The sequence below is a fragment of the Convolutriloba macropyga genome, chromosome 12 (genome assembly GCF_964194025.1).
Source record: "Convolutriloba macropyga chromosome 12, txConMacr16.3, whole genome shotgun sequence".
Lineage (NCBI taxonomy): Eukaryota > Metazoa > Xenacoelomorpha > Acoela > Convolutidae > Convolutriloba > Convolutriloba macropyga.
This window is the reverse complement of record NC_134479.1, coordinates 51,979,267-51,999,945: the sequence shown is the minus strand read 5'-3', so window position 1 is coordinate 51,999,945 and position 20,679 is coordinate 51,979,267. Positions and strand designations below refer to the sequence as shown.

The 20,679-nt window shown below is 35.3% G+C and overlaps 1 protein-coding gene across 2 annotated transcripts in view; it reads left to right on the top strand.

Annotated features, from left to right (window-relative positions):
• The first annotated feature begins 1,467 nt into the window (after positions 1-1,467).
• LOC142351152 (uncharacterized) overlaps positions 1,468-20,679 on the top strand; it is a 32,152-nt gene continuing 12,940 nt past the window's right edge. The window contains exons 1-5 of one of the 2 annotated variants that reach the window (XM_075403268.1): positions 1,468-1,655; positions 12,882-13,582; positions 14,460-14,754; positions 16,701-17,048; positions 19,582-20,445. In XM_075403268.1, the coding sequence (XP_075259383.1) occupies positions 1,583-1,655; positions 12,882-13,582; positions 14,460-14,754; positions 16,701-17,048; positions 19,582-20,445 (2,281 nt within the window). In that variant the 5' untranslated portion in view covers positions 1,468-1,582. The remainder of the gene's footprint in view (positions 1,656-12,881; positions 13,583-14,459; positions 14,755-16,700; positions 17,049-19,581; positions 20,446-20,679) is intronic. The other variant, XM_075403269.1, reaches the window with a different exon arrangement.

The window sequence follows — 20,679 nt, the reverse complement described above, 5'->3', positions numbered from 1 at the left end:
CGATATATTTTGTTTCTAAATTTCATACATTTGTAAACGGTTAAAAAGAGCCCCCGAACTTTCGAACAGGCTGACCGGGTTAGAGTCTTAACAAAACGAGGTCACTAAAACTGCTGTATACCACAATTGCGTTTTACACCTGGTAAAAACAAAGTGTTAGTTTGAGTTTTCTGAAAAATTACAGCTGCTGCCACTTATACAGAAGTGAAGTGAAAGAACTAAGACTCGTGAAATTCCGCATAGATCTGATTCCACGCACTTCAAAAATTAATAAAAGTAAGTGTGTTGCAGATTGCTGTGAACAATCAGAAAATTAAGCCTGAGCTTTGTTGTGATCATAGAAACCGGGTTCAATTTTGTGGAAAAACGGGAACTCTAGCTTCAGCAGAACACCAAAGATTTTAGCTGGAGTCAGGTTGGCTTCGAAAGAACTAAGAAAACTGTTTTTACAAGGAAATCCAGTCTGCCTAACAATTTCACTTGAGCAGTAAAATACTGTGTCTTGCTAACGTGAAACTCGTAAATTATCTTATCATTGATTTGGGCTTGAAAGTTTGAGTAACTTGAGAGAAAGGAAATTAAAGAATCTCTGATAGCTGAACATTAGGATGACAACAATTCCTCTTCTTTGACCAGACGAACGACTTATAATCAGTTCGTTGAAAGTAATAGGCGGTGAAATATAGATTTTCAGTTCACAGACTTGAGTTTTCCAAACAAAAAACCTAGATGCTACGTCGTCTCTATGGCTTCGGCCCCAGTGACTAACGAAGGACCTCTGTTTTGACCAACAATTCAAGTCCGCTTATGGCAAAAGACGGGTTCTCCTCTGTGAATTGTGTTCTATTCTGAAACCGAATGTACACCCTTAGATTCGTTTATAAGTATAAACAGTGAGCAACCCATAGGGACACAAATTTTGGTTTGAATAGCACCAACTTGAATTATTGAGTTGTTAACCAAAACTCAGAAAAATTATTTGATTATTTAATTGGAACTTACTGAGTAGTTCCAGCAATTGATTTTATTATTCAGCAAAGCTGAGCGATTAGTTATTTGGACTAATAAAACAACGTTTAATGCAACGGTAATTTACAAAATAGCGGATATAAAATTACAAAAGCGAACTGCATAACTTAGTATCCCGACAGCTTGTAAACCGCTAATAACGAACTGGGCGGTATAAAACTTTCCTTGTCATTGATAGGAAAGCAGTCGGTACAAATATAAAAAATATAATTTTTAATAAAAAAAAATCAAGAGTTTTGGAAGTCATTGTTTATGGGCAACTAATGACCGATTATCGTATTGATGACGGTATGAGAGCACTTTGTGCAATTTCACCCGATTATGTTTTAACGTTTCGTTAAATCTTTTTCCCCCACCACTATGAAATGCAACCAAATTTTTTAAGGGGACTGGTCAAATTGTTAAAGCATAATTTCAATTCTTTAAACAAGAAATTTGTCAAGATTAATTCGGCTGAAGAATAATTGTATGTTGCTAGGAACGGAGTTTGCACCGTGATGAGGTGGCACAGTTGGACTCCCAGCTGCAGCGGGAGCGGAGAGAGCGGGACTCGATGGGTGACAGTCTCAAGCGGGATCTAGGCAAGGCCAAGCAGCACCACAGGGGCCTCCAAAGTGGGCTTAAAGGTCAGTTATTTAGTTAAATAGCTATAACTCATCACTCCGATCACCGATCTTTAATAAAATTCGAGGTAATATATGGTGTCCTAAAAGCTGTAAAAAGAAAAAGTTCATGAGTTGTATGAAATCAAATAGATTTTTTTTATGATTGCTTAAATTTGCTTCTCGAGTTGCGTCAATAAGTACTTAAGAAACTTTTTAGAAATCAAAATTTCTCGCTAGTCTTCTAATCCACAAAAACTAACTGGCAATTTGTCTTCATTATTTGCAACTAAAAAATGCAATGTCTTTTTCGGCAATTTATGTTCAATTCACCCATTTATGTCTAATTGGGAAGGACCTTATTAGGAGCAATTAAGGACGACAGTGACAAATTCGTGCAAATTTACTAGATCAAATGTACATTTGAAAAGCAATGATTTTAGAGAAAAATGAAAAAATGTATCAGTTTGTGAATTGCTATGTAGCCCTCGATCACTGCATCCACGGAATAGATAATGTCAGCGTTAACTTTTTGGTTATCCCTCTGTTCATAAATACAGTTAAACTGAAGATGGCATTCCTGTCATTCTGATGGTTCCCTAGTCCTGTTACCAACTCATATTTTTGGAGGTGCCTTGTTATGTTTTCATATCACTGCTTAACGCTAAGATGTGTATTTTTTTGTTTCTGATTTGTTTCTGATTGTTCTGCATTCGATTTGGGTCCAAAACACCGGCTTAAGTGGATTTGATAGGTTGAAAAAGTAGATAGATTGGTACGTTCCAAAACAAACAATGTACCTTTCAGGCAAAATGTAAATTTTGAGCCCTTGTGGACAACAGTGACTAAAACGTTAATTAGACTAAAACTATTTTGTCGAATGTTTTATTACCAAGTTAGGATCCCATAACTTTGAGAATTTTTATAGTGTAAGATCTTACATTTTGCTTGCAAAATGCCTGACAAATACTTATCATATTATGCGTCTCCTGGTAATAACTTTGTAAGACAGCTGATCAGGTCCTTTACGACAAAATTTTTTACCAGGTCTGATAAGATCTTATACGACGAAAATTCAATTTTTGTCAGATCTTTTCAGACATACATTTTGCCTTAAAAAATCTTACACGTCAAAGTTCTGCCTGACAAAAACTGTTTATCGTGTAAGATAAACATTCTTTAAAAATCCTGTAAGGAAAACATTCGGAAAGCTCTGATTCTTCTGTTTGATAAGGTTTTTATCAGACCTTATACGATAAAAGATCTTCAAGTATGGCATGTTCATCAAATTGAAGGCAGTTCAGATTTGAGTTTAAGTCAAAAAGTTACCGCGTTCAACGCGTAATTGCTGGAGCAGATTTATCTTATATTGTCTTGTGAGAGTTATAAGATATTCTGAAAAGTTTATTCGAGTATCAGGGGGTTTTTTCTGAAGCGGTGATTTTCAACATCAGCTGAAGATTTTTTTCAAAGACCAACGTTATCGTGGATTAGTAAAATGAGCGATACTACCTATTCGAGACTCAGAATAAAACTCCCGCTAAAGTAGACTCAACAAACATTTTTTTTTGTTTCATAGTTTGTTGGCCCACTATTTTTTAAACTTTTTTTAAGAAAATTGACTAGATTCAAGTGCTAATAAATTGATTGAAAGATCTGGTCCAACTTTGATGTGATCATAAATTAAAAACGGCTGAAAACGGTTCAAAATAGTGGAAAATTGTGTCGAAAAAAGGAGCAGAATGGTTCCGGCATTCGTCGGTTTGTCTGTTTGAACAAAAAAATTGAGCAGACTTGGTTCTAACGAAACAATACAGGTGACAGAAAAGTTTATTTTGATTTCAATTCTCAGTATTTGCCGAAGATTATAATGATGCTTGGTTATTACATTACAAAAAGTACATTTGTTCTAGTAAAATTACTTGTATTTTTGAACGTTGTTCAAGATTGATGTTAACAATATGTCAGTTAAACGCCCGATTTGCCAGTCACACAAAAAATCTTGTAATCATACAAGGTGATGTGAATGACCTTGTATTTTTACTATGGAGCGGCAACCGGGTATAAATCAACAGAGTTTCTAATTTTTAAAGATCAGCAAAAAAGCCCATGCAGGACAAAAAGCGGATTAAGAAGACATTTTGAATATCCAGTTTTTTTGAGATTTTGATGGGCCCTAAGATAGATTGTTTTCTAAATCGGTTCTCCTCTGTTTCTTGAATTTTTATCGTTTAAGACCTAATAAGATACTGATCAAAAATCATTATTTTGTAGGATCTTATAACGACCGTACACGATAAAAATTCTGCCCTACACGAATTTTAATCGTGTAAGATTTGATACGAGATATTTCAGACTTTACAAGATAACAATTCAGCTAAATTAAGTTTTTATCATAAGAATTATTACAAGATTTGTTAAGTATCTTATCAGATCTTACAAGATTAAATTTCACGTAGGGCAGAAATTTTTTTTGTGTAAGACCAGATAAGATGCTACACGATAAAGATTTTTGATCAGTATCTTATAAGGTCTTACTCGATAAAATTTCCAGAATATCCGGGGAACCGATTTAGAAAACAATCTATTTTAGGAGCCATCAAAATCTCAAAAAGCTGGATATTCAAAATGTCTTTTTAATCCGCATATAGCACTGCAAGGGCCTTTTTTTGCTGATCTTTAAAAATTAGAAATCGTCTTGATTTTCACGCGGTTGCCGCTTCAGAGTAACAACGCAAGGACCATATAAGATGTCATTCACACCACTTTGTTTGATTACAAGATTTTTGTGTGACTGGCAAACCGGGTGTCTAATTGACAATTTGCTAAGAGCAATCGGGATCAACAGTGAAATCTACGAGTAATTACACTAGAACCTATTTTTTGTAATGTAATGACAAAGTACGATCATCATGTTCAGAAAATACTGAGAATTGAAATTAAAATAATTTTTTCTGTCAGCTGTATTGTTTTGTTAGAACCAATTTTGCTGAAATTTATTGTGCAAACAGTCGTATCGACGAATGCGAGAACCGTTTTGTCCCTTCGTCGACCCAATTTTCCACTTTTTTGAACCGTTTACGGCCGTTTTTTATGATATGATCACATCAGATTTGGACCAGATTTTTAAATCAATTTTTTCAGCACCTGAAATCGTGAACTGCATCTCCATGTAGTAAGATTTTCCATAAATGAATACAAAATATTTTAAACTGGCAAAAAGAAATCTCGCTATCTGGCTATTTTTTCTGCATTTAAACTATATCACAAGCTAGTGGTCATTTTTAGCAGCCAATTTTACTTTTTACTTGGTTGAATGTATCCACTATAAATAGGCGTGGCGGATAATTTGATCACATTTGAACCAGGGCGGGAAAAAATTCAACCGAAAAAAGGATTTTTTTTCCATTGAGGAAAAAATTATATCGCCCTATATTCAACCCTTTCTAAATTTTCCCATTTTCTTCTTTTGAAAACGCCTTACAAGACGTTTATAACGCACTAAACACCCCACCCGTTTTTAGTAATCCTTTTTCACGCGAGATTAAAAGGAAAAGTCACATTACACGGGCTATGGTTCTAATATGGTAATCATCCTTTTTTCAAGCCAGCCGGAAACAACATTGATGGAAAACGAATTAGATAACTTGGGGGAAAAACGCATCCAAAATGTTACCCAGCCCCGCCTTACTGAAATCATGTTTCCAAAATGTTCTGCTGGGTATAGTATAGCTAGTTAAGGGTTATGGTTACAGCAAAGTATTTATAACTAGCGGTTATAACCAGGTTAAAACACGCAATATTTTCATTCTGCATTTTTCCTGTAGTCTTTTTTTATCAATCTGAATAATGAAATTTAATCTTAGATATCGAATTCTGCCGGCTTTTAGCCAGACCATATCAATACTAAGTGCGAAATTAATAGCCAGCCGGCATTTTTAAGGTCTGGCTCTAAGTTTAATGGAATAAAAGTTTGCTATGGTTGTACATGTAATGGAAATTCAAAGCTATTGTGCTAAATTGAAGGGCAACAAAATTTAGGAAGAAAGTTGTTAAAAAAATATAGAAGTTTGATCAAGCAGATAAACTTCTATTGCCGCAGTTCTTTTAACCTTTTTATTTTGTTTCTTTTGATATAAATCAAAACCAATTATCCTAATGCTTACCTAACTGTGAATTTTTCTGAAGTTTTTTCAAATATTGCCGAAATAGTCACCCCAATTTTTACAAATTCGTTGTTAGTCATCGCCTTTTTGATGCCATTCTTTAACCATTTTATATTCCGAGTTTGAAAGAGAGTTATTGGCTCACGTGGTTTAAAAAGTAGGCAACAAGTTTGCGTGAGCGATTTTTTTTAATGAAAAGCAGTGGAAGTAAAGCAACTAAATAATGAAAAAAAAGTAAAGCTCTAACTCTTTCGATTTTGAAACATCTTGGAGTTTCAAAATTAGGTTTTTTAATTCTTCCAAAATCAATCTTGCACGAATTAATATCATGTTTTTACCCTAGCGGAAGCTGCACAATATTTCTGATTTCGTTAAAAGCTTGGCGAGCGAAAAGTATTCTTTTTTTTTGCAATTTCATATTTCTGCCTGATGTCTATCGCTCGTATTTAAGTTTTACTGTAAGATTTTCACAGCTGGTTTTGAAAAGAAATTGAATTCTAAGAAAACGGAGTTATCATTGCCAAACAGTTTGTTCAATAGTCGTAGCATAGAATTGCTGATAGCGTGGTGAAGTCCAGTTGGTTATCTGGCCAAAATCTTGCAAAATTCTCTCAGGAAACTTTTATCTTGCTAGAAGTTCCAAGACGACGGCTATCTTTCAAGACATTGTAAGAGAAATGATTATCTTGTAAGATTCTTGCAAGCTCATTCCAGTCGAGCTGAGTTCTCATTGGTTAACATAGACGCGCTATATTTCTTTCGCGCCGATCTATCTGTGATATAGTTGCCAGGGATTTAAATATTTTTTGAAAGAAAAAATTTATTTGATTTGTATATTTTTACAGAACAACGTGTGTTGTGTCCACTAAGCGCAATCAATATTTCACAAAGCAACGTTTTAATTTTCTGTTTGCCGGGAAAGTGCAGAATTGACGTTTATTGGTTCTGAAATTTCGCCATGATAAAAAGATTTCAGGCACAACGATATTTTCCCATGCTGATCATGTTCGTGCATGTTCCAATTGTTTGCATGCCAAAAATATAACTCTTTTGAGTCAACTGGGGTTTACCAGGAGCAACAGCTTAATAAATCAAGCTACTGTGAATAATATTTAGGCAATGTGTTTTTGACATAAAAAAAATTTCAATTAAAAATGCTGTTTCTGCGTTGTCTCAGCCGAACAACATTAGGCGAATTATTTAAGAAGCATCATTGAAAGCGTATCATCAGTTATGTTTTTCTGTTCCCCTTCTTTCTTACTCTGGTATCATTGTTCCTTTTGTTTGACTAAGATCAACATTTCCTTGCATGTGAAAATTTGACGCAGCCCAAATTTTTCAAGCACAGGTATTATCAGGTTAATATCAACCTAACTGTTTGGCTACTTGAGCGCTAAGCCCCATTGTTTTGATTATATGAACAATTATACATATTCTTTTTTATAGTTTTAAGAAAATGATTGAAAATTCAATGAAGCTTTAATATCTGTACTTTTCAATTTTTTTGTAATCGTATATTGTTTTGTTGACATAGCTGCCTTTCTCACTTAACGGTTGTTTCACTATCGTAAGTTTTCTTAATTTTTTAACCGTTACTGAATGAAAAGATGCTTCAAATAATGGCGTTGCGAATAGAGTAAGAACAAAAATTTTCATCACCCTGACAACTAACCTCGCAATTAAGTTACAACTTTAGCTATGAAGTGAAAAGGTGTCGTCATTTTGAACTTTTCCGGTTACTTTTTTGGGAATATTTTTATATGATTAGCAAAACAGAATCGGCCGGAGGGCTTATCGTCCAAGAAAATGGTTAAAAAATATTTTTGTGCAGCTATTTTCAATTCTGCAAAAAGATTCAAAAATGACACACCTCTATCCCGCATTCAAGAAACTGAAAAAATGCAAAACTTAGGAAATCCGTTAGAAATTGAGAGTTAAGAAGAGACAAAGAACAAACTAGATTCTGGCACACAGTTGCGTCTGCCATCATAGTTCTGAACAAAAACCGTTTTCACGAGAGGATTTTTGCAGGAGCAGAGTCAATCCGTTCTCTACATATAAAAACCAGGATTGTTATTTTTAACCTGGAACAGAACGTGCATTGGTTAATGCCTCTAAATTTATTGAAATCTCATGTATGCGGGTCACTGATATCATCATAAGGTATGGATGAAATTTTTGTTGGTTTGTCTTTTTTTCAATTCGAAAAAATGTGGCCATTGTGTGGCCAATAAGTTACACTTTTCTCAAAATGTTTTTTTTTTGTTTTTTGTGGAATTGAGTTGTAAAACTGTGTCCCAGTTTTCACAATTCTTATACCATTTTCAAAGATGAAATACAGTTTATCAAAACTTGGTCATAATTTTCTTATATCGTGTGAATGGCATACATTTCGTTACGAGTGTTCACGAATAAAAGTAATACAATTTCGCAATTTGTAACTTGTAACTAGCCTAAAACCTCAGCATTTTATTTGAAACTTCATGAGATGCAAATCAAAGACTTGATTGTTTTTGCGAACAATGATATGTGTAATCGCAAAACTTCTAATTGTTCTTCTAATCCAAATTTAATCTTTAGAGGGAAATTTTTGAAAATAGTGTTAAATTGGAGATTTCTTCATTTGGTCTAATTGACACATTTTTAGTTGTTTGGGAGGAGTTTTTTGTATTGTGGAAACTAAAGTCTTATGGCATGGAAACTATTGACTATGATTTCCGGAGTTTTCACGCTGGACCCAGGAAGATGCTCTGTGAAAAATTAGTGCACATATAACTAATTTTGAATTAAAATTAACCTAAATTAGCCTTGTTTACCTCGTTTCTGTAATTGCAGTGGAATCTTGTCCTATTATAAAATTACGCATAAAAATGCGCACTTCCCATCGCATTCAGAGTACATTAGGAACTTGTCTATTTCTAGAACGTCCCAGAAATACCTGCGTGAGTTAAAAACCTGTTTTTAAACCGTGTAATTTTGATTTCCCCACACTGTCTGCTGTGTTTTTTTTGGGCCTGGAACTTAACCTATCAAAAAAATCGTATGTTTTTCGGAAAAAAACCATTCAAAATATTTTTGTAATTAGTTTCCCATGAAACGATCATTTTTTGTCTTTTGAACATGCAATTTTCTTAAGAGTCGTCATTTTCTCAAGTTTTTGGTTTGTGTACAATATTTTTTGAATCTTGACCTTGACAGCACTAATTTCTGAACCATATTACACTGAGCTGTAATTGCCTAAATAGACGAAAAGTTTATGAAATTATTGTGCTGTTGACCATTCATTATGAAACCTCAACTTTCGCATATACGTGGGAGTGTTCGGTCGAAATGAAAAAAACTAGCCTTTTTCTAGTTTCCAGAACTGTCCCAAAAGTATGCTGGGAATGTGCAAATGAGTTTTTAGATCTTTTCTGTTTGTAGGGCGCAACACGTACTTGGGGGGGGGGGGGGGGCACAAACGGAAAAGATCCAACCGATTTTTATAATTACCACTTAAAGTCCACATAGTAATGCGCTATACTTTCAGAAGTTCTGCACGTGCAAAAGCGCATTTCAGCTCATTTATTAGATTGTTTCAGCGCATTTAGTGTCATTCTTGTTGAACTGACCTCTGAAATTGTAGGGACCCAGGTTGGTGGGGGGGGGATGGGGGATTCTATTAAAATTTTCTTTTATTTTTGAAGCGAAAGGCCGACCATTAATTGATATAAAATTATTGATAGTCTGAACTTGTATAACTTTTATTAATAGTTTTCCCAGTTGAGTTTCCGGTCTGGAATTGAATATTTATCACTTTGTCTGTAGGCATGGTAGATAAATCGCTATCACCCCAACCGTCCGGCCCCTCCCAGACCCGCCCTTCCTTTACCGCCCACTTTAGATCCTCTGAAGCGGCCCCAAATTTTCAGCCATTTCTATAGTGCAAACCGCGCTTTTATTGATACTTTATTGGTTATATAAAATTTCCATGTTTGAAGACGAAACGCGGCTACTTCTAAATTTTATGCAAAAAAAGAACCGCAAAAAACTGCGAGGCGACGACAGAAAACAAAATAATAAAAAACGTCATAGTATCTGTAAAAATTGCTTGTGCTGGCCTGTTATTCAAGTTTTTTAAGACTATTGAAGCAAAAGTAAATACTGTGAAAATCAGCCAATTTTTATTGGACTTATTGTTTTTAATTTTACGTCACTACGCACCCGGGTCAAGGTTTCACAGAGAAATAAAGTAAGATTACTGGTGAATAAAATAAATTTCAAGGCAAAGCGCTGGCGTATTTTATGGGTAAGATTGAGCTCATTTTTTGTAAGACTAAACTCTAGCAGGATATCAGTTTTTTTAATGAAACACATATTGAAAATAGACTACCTCATTCAGAATTTTTGAAATCATACCTTTTATTTCAAATTTTTGAAATCATACCTTTTATTTCAAATTCACGAAGGCCATTAGCTAGAAAAAAAGAATGGCTCAGTTTTACCTCCATACAAACTAAATGAGATCTGTCATTGTCCAAATGTCGAAAAAACAAAAATTTGCAAAAGTCAAAATTTCAGTTATCTTTCGCAGGAAAACGGTTTCGAAGCCTAGAAAATCATAATATTTTTGCTAAATATATTTTTCAAAAATCAATTGCGCCTCCTTTCAACGCCATCAATGTGGTATAAAACCTTTCATCAATATTTCATTTGTTTTGAAGTCGGACGACACAGCAATAAAGAACCCCAAAAATGGAATAAGCTCGAAAAGAAAAAAAAGTTATTTAAACTCGTAGCAACAATGCGAAAAAAACTATTCATCTGATAAAAACAGCCGTGCATACCTCAATCGAATTAACTTGAAAGAGTATGTGACCTCCCTCTTTGCTGAGACTTACTAGTTGTCAGAGATAAGAGTAAAAGTGTCAAATCTCAAAAAAAAAACTTTTATTTTTGTCAAGCAAAACAGATAGTCTTTCTGCTAATTTAGAAATCAATCGAACATGTCATGTGTCCAAGTCAAAAGAGTACAAATTAGCAACCGAAACACTAAGAAATTAAAATTTCACGAACAATTTTAAGCAAAGAGTATGGAAGTAAAAAAAACCATACGCTTCTCGTTGAAATTAGCATGTAATTGTTTGACTCTCATTTGTCTTGTACGTACATTTCATTTGTCAAAATTTGAGATGAGGTTTGATATCAGTATGGTTCGTAGTTAACATTAAAAAACCAAAAAAATTGAAGTCATAATAATTAAGCGTCCCATGACAATTAAGTGGAAAGTTACAATTTATACCAAGCCTGGCCTTGCTTTAGCTGCTTGTCCTCCATTAAAACAAGAAATTGCTCCAAATGTTACAAAAATAGCTAATTTGAAAAGAAAATCTTCATATCAAAAGACGTATGCATTTTGGGTTCTCATCGTGCTATATTAGCAAAAAGTCATTAGCTATCAGTTGAAAGCATTTGATAGTTTATATATGAGCTCTTTAGATTTTGATTTAGAGCTTTTAATAATTAGATCCAGTCATCAGAACACAAATTGACATCAAAAGCTGGCAAAACTCAAGAATGCATTAAAAAGTACCAAAACTCATTATCGGAGTTATAACGACCGATAGCTTTACCAAGGAAACCTAATATTTACTCACAGGCCTCATTTGAACATAACTGGGATCTTTCATTAATTGAACCTTTCAAGTAAAACAGATTTATTTGGGATTGGGAGGAGAAAAAAATGATGTAAAAAGGACGGCCAGCAAAGTTTTCCGAATTATTTCTCAACGCAAAAATCAACGATAAGACCAAAACTGGCATTGGTAATGCTTCTGTTAAAAGGTCATTGTACTAGATGATTTTTTATTATAATTCTTGGCAAACGGAAATCCTAATGTATCAAAAAATGAATAAAGCATGTTTGATGAAAGTCTTTTCAAATTACCATAGGGCACTAAAGTGTTTGTTCCAGAATATTTTCTTTGGAACTGAAGATAAAAATAGCCTTTATCTGAGTAACCAAAGGTTGTGTCAGCAGTTTTATGTCTACAATAATGGTCATATTGTACAAAATGGGCTAAATAAGAATTTTTGGTACCATATTTTATGAAAAAATGAAAAAATGCCAAATTTTTAAAAACTTGACTAACATTTTAGCCAAAACTGATGTTTTAAAGAATTCAGCAACTCTGCTTTAAATTTAAATGATAAAAAAATGTGAATACTATTAAAATTTTTATCGTATTTTTCAACAAGATTCATCAAAGTTTCAGCAGAATTTTCGATAAATGTGAACAGAACAATGGAAGTGAGGATAAGGTTCACAAAACTTTCGACCTCAGTAACTCCTTGGAGAAAAGCAAAAACGAATACTTCCTTCGGCGAAAAATGAATGTACAAAAACTATTCGGGCAAATGGTTCCTCCCCAATTAAAGTAATTCGCAACAAAAAGCCTCACCCGCGTCGAGGTTTGGCGGTGAATTTTTCCAAGAAAGGCTGTCAATTGCGGTGAAAATAAATAATTTTCACTGCGTTTTCTTACATCTTTTTTTTCTGTGAATGCAGTGAATTGCGGTGAATTATTTGTTTTCAACGCAATCACCGGAATTCCTACCAAAAATCTTCCGTACACGGGTTGGAACCTCTCACTTTCTGCATGTTTACAAGTTCTTATTTCACTGCTCAATCTGTCACTTACTTCTTTGCTATTTCTTATGATTTGAAAGCAGATTCCATAAACGATGGAAAACAAATGCGGTTAATTTTTTGCAAGAAATGCGGTGAGTTTCGAGGTGAATTTTTCTAATTACTTTTGCAACGCATTAACCGCATTCACCGCATTTCTTTTATTAATTTGCCACAAAAGTTGATGCGGTGAGTTTTTGTAAGCAATGCGATGAAAGACAGTGAATTACTTTTTGTCATCCCATTTCTCACAACCGCAATCATCGCATTTCTGACAATAAATCACCACATTCATAGCATTTCTCGAAAAAATTGCTCAAAAACCTCGACCCGTGTACTTTTCAAGCCCATTTCAAGTCTAAAGTGATGAATTTGTAATTAATTCTTCAACGAGTCTTTAGATTTGAAATGTTTCAGGCGAGCTGGAGAAAGTAAAACGTGAACGAAACGTAGAAGTGGAGACTCTAAAAGAGGAACTTCGAATGCTCAGGGACGATAACAGAAGACTACTTGCCGAAAGACAACAACAACAACAACATCAACAACAACAAAGTCAACAAACAAATAGAGAACAACCAATAAGCATTCAAAACAGGGAAAGCGCCCAACATAACATATACTCAGTTCCTCGCCGGCTTCAAAAAGATGCCAAAAATGCGGGCAATACCGGCGCCAATTTAAACCCGCCCAATGATAGCAATAATAATAATGGACCTCTAATTAGCCCGGGTCCCCAAGACATAGGAATCCTTGGTCAACCAGGAGTCCCAGGCACTGGAACCCTCAGCCAACATCATCAACTTGGGAATCTTCATCAGCAGAGTTTTCAGTTTCCACATCAACTTACAGCACCTCAGTTAGATTCCATGGGGGGCCATTACTCCGAGGACTTGGTGGAATCGGGAGCCATCGACATTGGAGCAGACCAGACGTCTTTGAACCCTCTGGTCATCGAAGGCACACAGGGTACCTCAACATCTGGGGCATCCTCGCAACCACTTCAGAGCCAGCAGAAGCACCAGCAACCTGTCACAACCAGTGGAATTGTGGGAAATGACGGATTGACTCAGGGTGCTGCTGGCCAGGAGCTGGACGGGTACCGAGAGCATGTTAGAAAGGTAACATTTCTGAAATATAGTTCGTATCATAGTAGCATTGATAATTAGAACTGAATCTGAGTTTTTTATAACTGATTAATGATTATTCGCAGACTCTGATATTGTCAGTTTTTGCTCAAAATGTCTCTAAACTATTTTTTTCGGTCTCGCGACATCTGCTCTTGTTACAGAAAGAACAGGATGAATAAGTGCTGTTGTTCTTTCTCTTTTTTTGGTTAAAATATTTTTTTATGCGCATTCAATTTAATTTTGCATTAAATTTAACTGTCAATTTTCGTAAAGGTTTTTTTTAAATATTCAATGTACAACAAATTTTGTGAGTTTTTGGTTTTTTTCCCTCATCTTACTCAATAAAACTACAAATTTCTTTACAGATAAACAATGATAAAACAAGGATGCTTCAAAAACTAAGTCTATTTCTCTATCTTTGTAACTGTATTCAGACGAGAGCACAGTTTGCTAAAAAAAATCATTATTAAATATATCTTATATGCGCTGAATCATAAAACTTAAGTCTGTGATTTTACTGTGTTCATATTCTGATCATGCAAGTTCTTTCATGAAAAGACAAAGTTCAGACTGAATTAAATATTTAGTTAAAAGGGTTGAGGTGTCAGCTCCGTTTCAGCGCATTTTTTCCCATAATTGCGCTGAATGAGCTGCAAATATATAAGAATTGCGCTGAAACTTCGATTTTGTTAAAAATTTAATGTTCTGCTTTCCTTACTTAATTTCAGCGCGTTTCAGCCGAACTGTTCACACAAATTTCGACACTTATTCAAAGCATCCAGCGCGTTTGAGCGCATTTCTTGCACAAAATTTTGGAAATTTCCTCGATTCGGTTTTACATTATTCAAACTTCTCTTTTTTATTTCAGGTTAGAGACGCTAAAGATCGAGAAATAATTTTACTGGAAACAGAACTGCGAAAAGTCAGATTAGAAAAAGACAAACAGATTCTCGAGTTAAAAGAAGAACTGAAAAGACTTGAAACAATGAAGCGCAGTGAAATTGCGGCTTCAAAACGAGATATGCAAATATTATTGGAGCAGCAGGAGAAAAACTGGAAAACCAAATTTTTCCTCAATTCCTCCGAGAACATTCTAGAAGCTCCACCTACGCATCCGTCAGATTACCAAAGACCTACTCAACAACAAAACGCCTCTTCAACAGGTCTGGATTTTACTTTTTCAAGGCAATCCTGACATATAACTTTTGAAATCTGTTTTTTATTATCCTCAAAAAAGTTGTTCTTTTCAAAATTTAGCTTCTTTACCGTGTTCAGATTAGAAAATAAAAAATGCAGGAAAATTGGGAGAAAGTAACAGGAAAAAAGCAATCAGATTGGCCTAAATAATATGGAAAACTGGAAACAAAGAGATCAGAAATAAATGCCTGTCTTAATTGCTCTCGGGCAAAATTTCAAGCAATTATTGTAAACATGTATTATAAAAAGGGTTCAAATATCATTCAGAATAATTAAAGGTAGTAAGTTCAGCTTGGTCATACATCTAAGGGAGAAAGAAAAGTTGATATTACGCTTTGCGTAATGATTTGTTCATTAAATGTGTACTTGACGAAATTCGTAAATGGTCAATTTTATTAACTTTATGATCCTTTTAAAAAACTTTCTGTAGTAGAACGGCACTTCTACTGAGGCCTTCACACAGATTAAATTAAGAAACTGGGGTCAAAATTTTTTGCCACAAAACAATTTTTCTCTCGGTTCTGAGTAAAAAGTTTCATACGTACTTTACCGGTGATAACAATTTTAAAACACTGATTTTCAGAAAAATTACAAAATAATTGTTTTTATTTTTATTTCATATTGCATAAATCACAAGTGAATATTTTAGTCGGCACCAAAAAATGTTATCAAGTTACGCATTACATTAAAATTGGCTGTTAACAAGCACTTAAATTTGTTTTTGTTTTATGAAGTTTTATGACTACGACTTTTCCATAAAATAATGCAAAAAAGGTCACCTGAGCCTCAGATTTTAGTTTACTGTAGAATATCTAATTTTTCAAACACCTGACAATTCTGCTATCTAAATCTCAGGTTGCAAAAATTTGTTTTTATTATGAAATTTTATTTCTACAACTTTTCCATATATCACTGAATAATAATTTTTTCCATATATCACTGAAAAATATTTTTTTTCCATTTTTTTCTCAATTAATTTTTGAAACACATTATTTGTGCTTTGTTTTAGCCGTGTTCATGATTTTTCTGAAAATTTGTTAATTTACTACTTTAATTATAAGAAAGTTCTAGGATTACAACTTGTCATAGACGACATAATAGGAAGTTGTAATTTTACAACTTCTTCTATTATGAGGTCAACCCGGGCGTGTCTTTTTTATAGAAAATTTTTGCTTGACTATTTCAGTGCTTTTCTTCTAGGACAATCTTTGAATTCTTAAGTGAATTCTTTACGCTTCTCTTCAAGGTTTTTTATCTCAATTCCGCTCATTTCAAAGTAAAAAAAGTTGGTAAGTGAAAAGCGATTGTACCTGGATACAGGGACTTTTAGCTCAATTGTGAAGGATTCGGAGGTCCAGGGTTTGAATCGCACCCTAGTCAGACGTTTTTTGCACCCAAAAATAAAATTTTAATGAACAGCAACCTCCTGTATTAAATTGCCCGCCAGTCGTTCGAGAGCAATTTGTCCGAAGTTAGTCGGTTTATGCTATACATTTGTTCAAAGAAAACAGCTGAAATGGTCAAATTTGTGATTGACTTTTTTCTCATCTCCACTTCAATTTTCTCTCTATCACTTTGAAATTTTGATGTGACATGGATTACTTTAGTCAACAAAAGGACCTCTACTTTACTGCAACAAAATGACCCCAACAAAATGACCTCTACAAAATGACCTCTGCAAAATGACCTTTGCAGTCATATTGGAATTCAACTCTGCTAATGATATGGCTGATTTTTTTTTCAAGATTTTTCTATCTTAGATGAATTGAAGCTATGTAAAGCAGCTCAAAGGAGTGTTTTCTCACCAATTAATAATCTGAAAAAACCCGAGATATCTTTAATCGTATTATCAAATCGTACCCGAACTTCTTTTTCTTTTCAAATTTATCGATATTTTAGCTGTTTAATGTAGGTGGCGGATTAGTCTCTTGCCATTCCAAAGCACCTGCCAGGCCAACCGGAGTTTCCGGAGGTGTTTCAACTGAAAAAACAACCGCGACGGGGCCAGCGACTTCTGTTAACGCACCTTCATCGTCATCAGGTAGAGGGCAGGTTCCGGGAAGCACTATAGCCAGCAATAACCCTAGAGATGATGCCTTCATGGCTTCGAGTTCTGGAAGCAAGCAACATGGGGGAATTCCGAGCTCCTCAGGTAGCGCGGCCGTTGGGAAAACCTCAGGGGGTCCGACCGGAAGTCGAGGAGCTGGTCTTCGTCAGCCGAGAGGGAGTCAAACGTCATCGCCAACAGCTGCTGCCACAGGTTAGATCAATCTCAGTCTTTATGAAGATTGGCTGCAGTTCTTTTTTACTCAAAATGATTGTTCACAAATAGTATTATTCTTCAAATATTTGTGAACAAATAATATTATTGTTCACAAATAATATTATTGTTCACAAAATAAAAATATTCGATGTGCAACTGTGGGTTTAACCTGCTCACAATTACTTCAGAGTTGAAGTCAGGGTCTATAGCCCTCTGCACGTAAGCTCAAATTGCCTTTAACAGTAAATATTGATATATGGGTTGTATCCCAAATTCTCAAATTTCATCCCATCATTTTATCGCCGCGCAACATGCATTACGTGGCCAATGTCCTAAAAATCGGGTATACATACTTTATTCTGTCGGGTTTTTCAAGACCCATGTTTAAAGATAAGAGTTGCAAGCGTTTGCAGAAGTGAGTGACAATAGAATAGTCTACCAGATGACGAATTAGCAAATGAAAGGAAGCCTGATTGGCGATTAATTGTAGAAGTGTCCCTCTCGATCAATTTTGAATAAATCTTGGGCACTTTCACAAGAACAGTTATAAGTCATTCAGTTTGATCTCAAGTAAATTTTAATAATATTCGGGCAGTAAAGTTTTAGGCTGATTACATGATCAAAATGGTTTTGCTTTGACAAAAAGCGATTTGAGGCATGATCTAAATTATTGTTACTTCATAATATTATGAATTGCCAGTCAGTTAGTCAGTCATCAATTAGACTGAAATAATTTTTGTTTCCGTTTTTTTGCATCAACGTTTAGGAACATAGCGGGTCTGTGGTTAAACGTCATTTAATTTTTTGGCTCTCGTGGTTTTCTAAACTAAGTAAAGGTCTGATTAGGGATCTTCGCGATTGTAGATAGGTTTTCTAGAATGTGGTTCTTGAAGAATGTTTTCTGCGAGGGTACTCTGACAATCAGCTGCATTTTGGCGCTTACCTCACTTAATTAATCATTCTGATGCCCATTGCTTGATTGTCTGTAACGGCTGCTCTCCTATCAGGGCTGCTCTCTGTTACTTCCTATCACCGGTTACAAATCTCTCCGAATCATACATTTTACAAAAGCTATCTGCAAAACGTTATATTCGGACAGACTTGAAACCGCTAAAGCGAACTCAGCCATGTAGAGTTTTGCTTGTAAATGATAGAAGAGTAGCCCAGCCATTACATTGCTGTTGTACACTTCTGTAACAGACCAAATTGAATTGAACTCTTCTGTAAAAATGTTGAATAAAAAACCTTGAAATATGATGGGTTGTAAAATTATATACCAACGCATATAACCGGCGCTACTTGTTTTTTTTGCATCCCTGATCAATTGCAAATTAAGTTCTTTTAGCTATTACAAAACGGTCCTCAAGCCCCAATTTTATCAAAAAAAGCAGTTATGGCCCTGATTTTTCCCATTTTTTACTGTCGTGAACATGAAGTTCACATTTTCGAAAAAAATAGATCGATACTGAGTAGAACATTAAATTTTAGATTAAATAGATTTAAAAATACGAAAAAATTTTAAAAAATGAGTATCTCCCGAACAAAAACAATCTAAGCTTTGTTTTCTGACCTTTCTTTTTAATCTTCAAAAATGTATGTTTTAAGTTATAACCACAACAAAAACGTTTGATTAATTATTTACATTTTCAAAATCGCCTCGTAAATATATGAATAGTTTGGTCTTTATACTTCAGTATAAAAAATTCCTAAAACCTCTTTCTTGTCTATCTTTTGGAACACGTTCATGCAGTTTGACCATTTTGCTGCTTAGTTTCTCCTTAAATTTATTTTTAGTTTTTTCTTTTCGGATCTCAATTGGTAAATTATTCCACTTCCTAGAGAAATTTCTGATTAGTGGCCTGTCACTCCATTTGGATTGGCACTTTTTCTTTGGAAAAAACTGGACACTTCTGGCTTTTTTGTTCAATCCGTATTTTTCAAAAATTTTGATTGAGGAATTTTTGGTTTCTCGACTGCTCTCTTTTTATCGTGAGAGGAGACCAAAAAATTTCAGGAGACAAACTTTTTTAATGAAAAGCTCTGCTGGTAAAATTTTGTCTTTCAATAAAAGATCTCTTACACTGTCAAGCTTTTTGCGCAGGTGGCAAACCCTTATTCTCCAGTTTATTTGTCTATTATTTCTCTGAAGTGACGTAACCGACAACGATTAGAAAAAAATTGAACTGAAATTGAGATGGGACAAAACAAGTGATTTAAAAAGACGGATTCTTGCTTTTAATGGTAGAAGATGTCTTACTAAGTAAATCGACCTAATAGCATTTGCAATTTTTGCTAACGTTTTTTTCAGCTGTATGTCAAAATTTAGATTGTTATCAATCATTATACCTAAATAACGACTACTTGTTTTTGGCTCTATGAAAATTCCATTATAATGCAATTGTTCAACTTTTGATTCACCATTTTTCGAGAAAACCACAATTTCTGTTTTATCTCGGTTTAAAGTTCAGTATGTTAAAATACACTGTTAATAAATAGCTTTTAAATAGTTTTTAAAAAAAAATAATTTTAGGAACCAACATATTAACGCAGCGCGCTCTTCAAGCTAAAGAAAGGGAAAATCGGGAACTGGAAGCCGAACTAGCCAGACTTCGGGAACGTGTTCAAGACTACGAAGGCGAACCCGATGATCCAGGTGCAATTCGGGGCGCTCTTCGTAACTCTGGACCTGGCAGGACCAATTTAAACATCCGGGGATCTCGAAGTCGAGATTCCAGTTGTTCCAGGGTAGAGGGCAATGTCATCGGAGGTGGGGGTTCAAGTAGCCGACACCAGAGTGGCGAGGGCAGTGCTGAGAGACGAGGGGGTAAATCGGGCACAGGTGGTGGAGGTGGGTCTTCTACTGTACCCCGGAATCGCCACCATCGGAGAGACCAAAGCGCTGACAAAGATAGACGAGCAATTGCTTCCTTGCTAGCCAACACATCATCATCAACGTCGTCAAGACACCCACAGAACCAGCAACATCATACCGGATCCCAAGCAACTAGAGGTCGACCTTTGCATCAAACGTCGAGGACCGGTCACTTACAGTACAGCCAACAATCTCAGCCGAACCAACAACCGCAACAACAGCCAAAAATACACCATATCAGAAATGCAGCAAGTTCTGCAACCTCCAACAATATTCTTCATCACCCAAATTCCCAAAATCATCTCACTCCCCCGCCCTCCTCCGAGGTCAAATTGGGGTCAGCTTGTGGGTCCCAGACCCAAGGGCAACAAGCTGGAACCGGGTCTCATCCCCAACAAGGGACCCTGCCGCCGGTTCCGACCCAGGGTTCCAGTCACCAGCAATCACTTGTTGGAAGCAATGTTGTATCACCTCCGTTGGGCAGCAGAATTGGTTATCCCAACACCTTCAATGCTGCGTCCGGTAAAAAATATCAAATTTTAGTGAAAATTTGATGTTTGACTAAAATTGCGCACAAGGTATCTTGTAACCTGCTCCGCTTGTTAAAGAAAGAGGATCTATTCTGTTTCGACCCCCCCCCCCCCCAGTGTTTTTTATGACCCCCAGTTACAAATTCTATGTTGTTATATAGCACGTTACTATGAAAGAAAATAGCACGTTCGTCTGGGGGTCGTAAAAAATTTATGCTCACTAAGC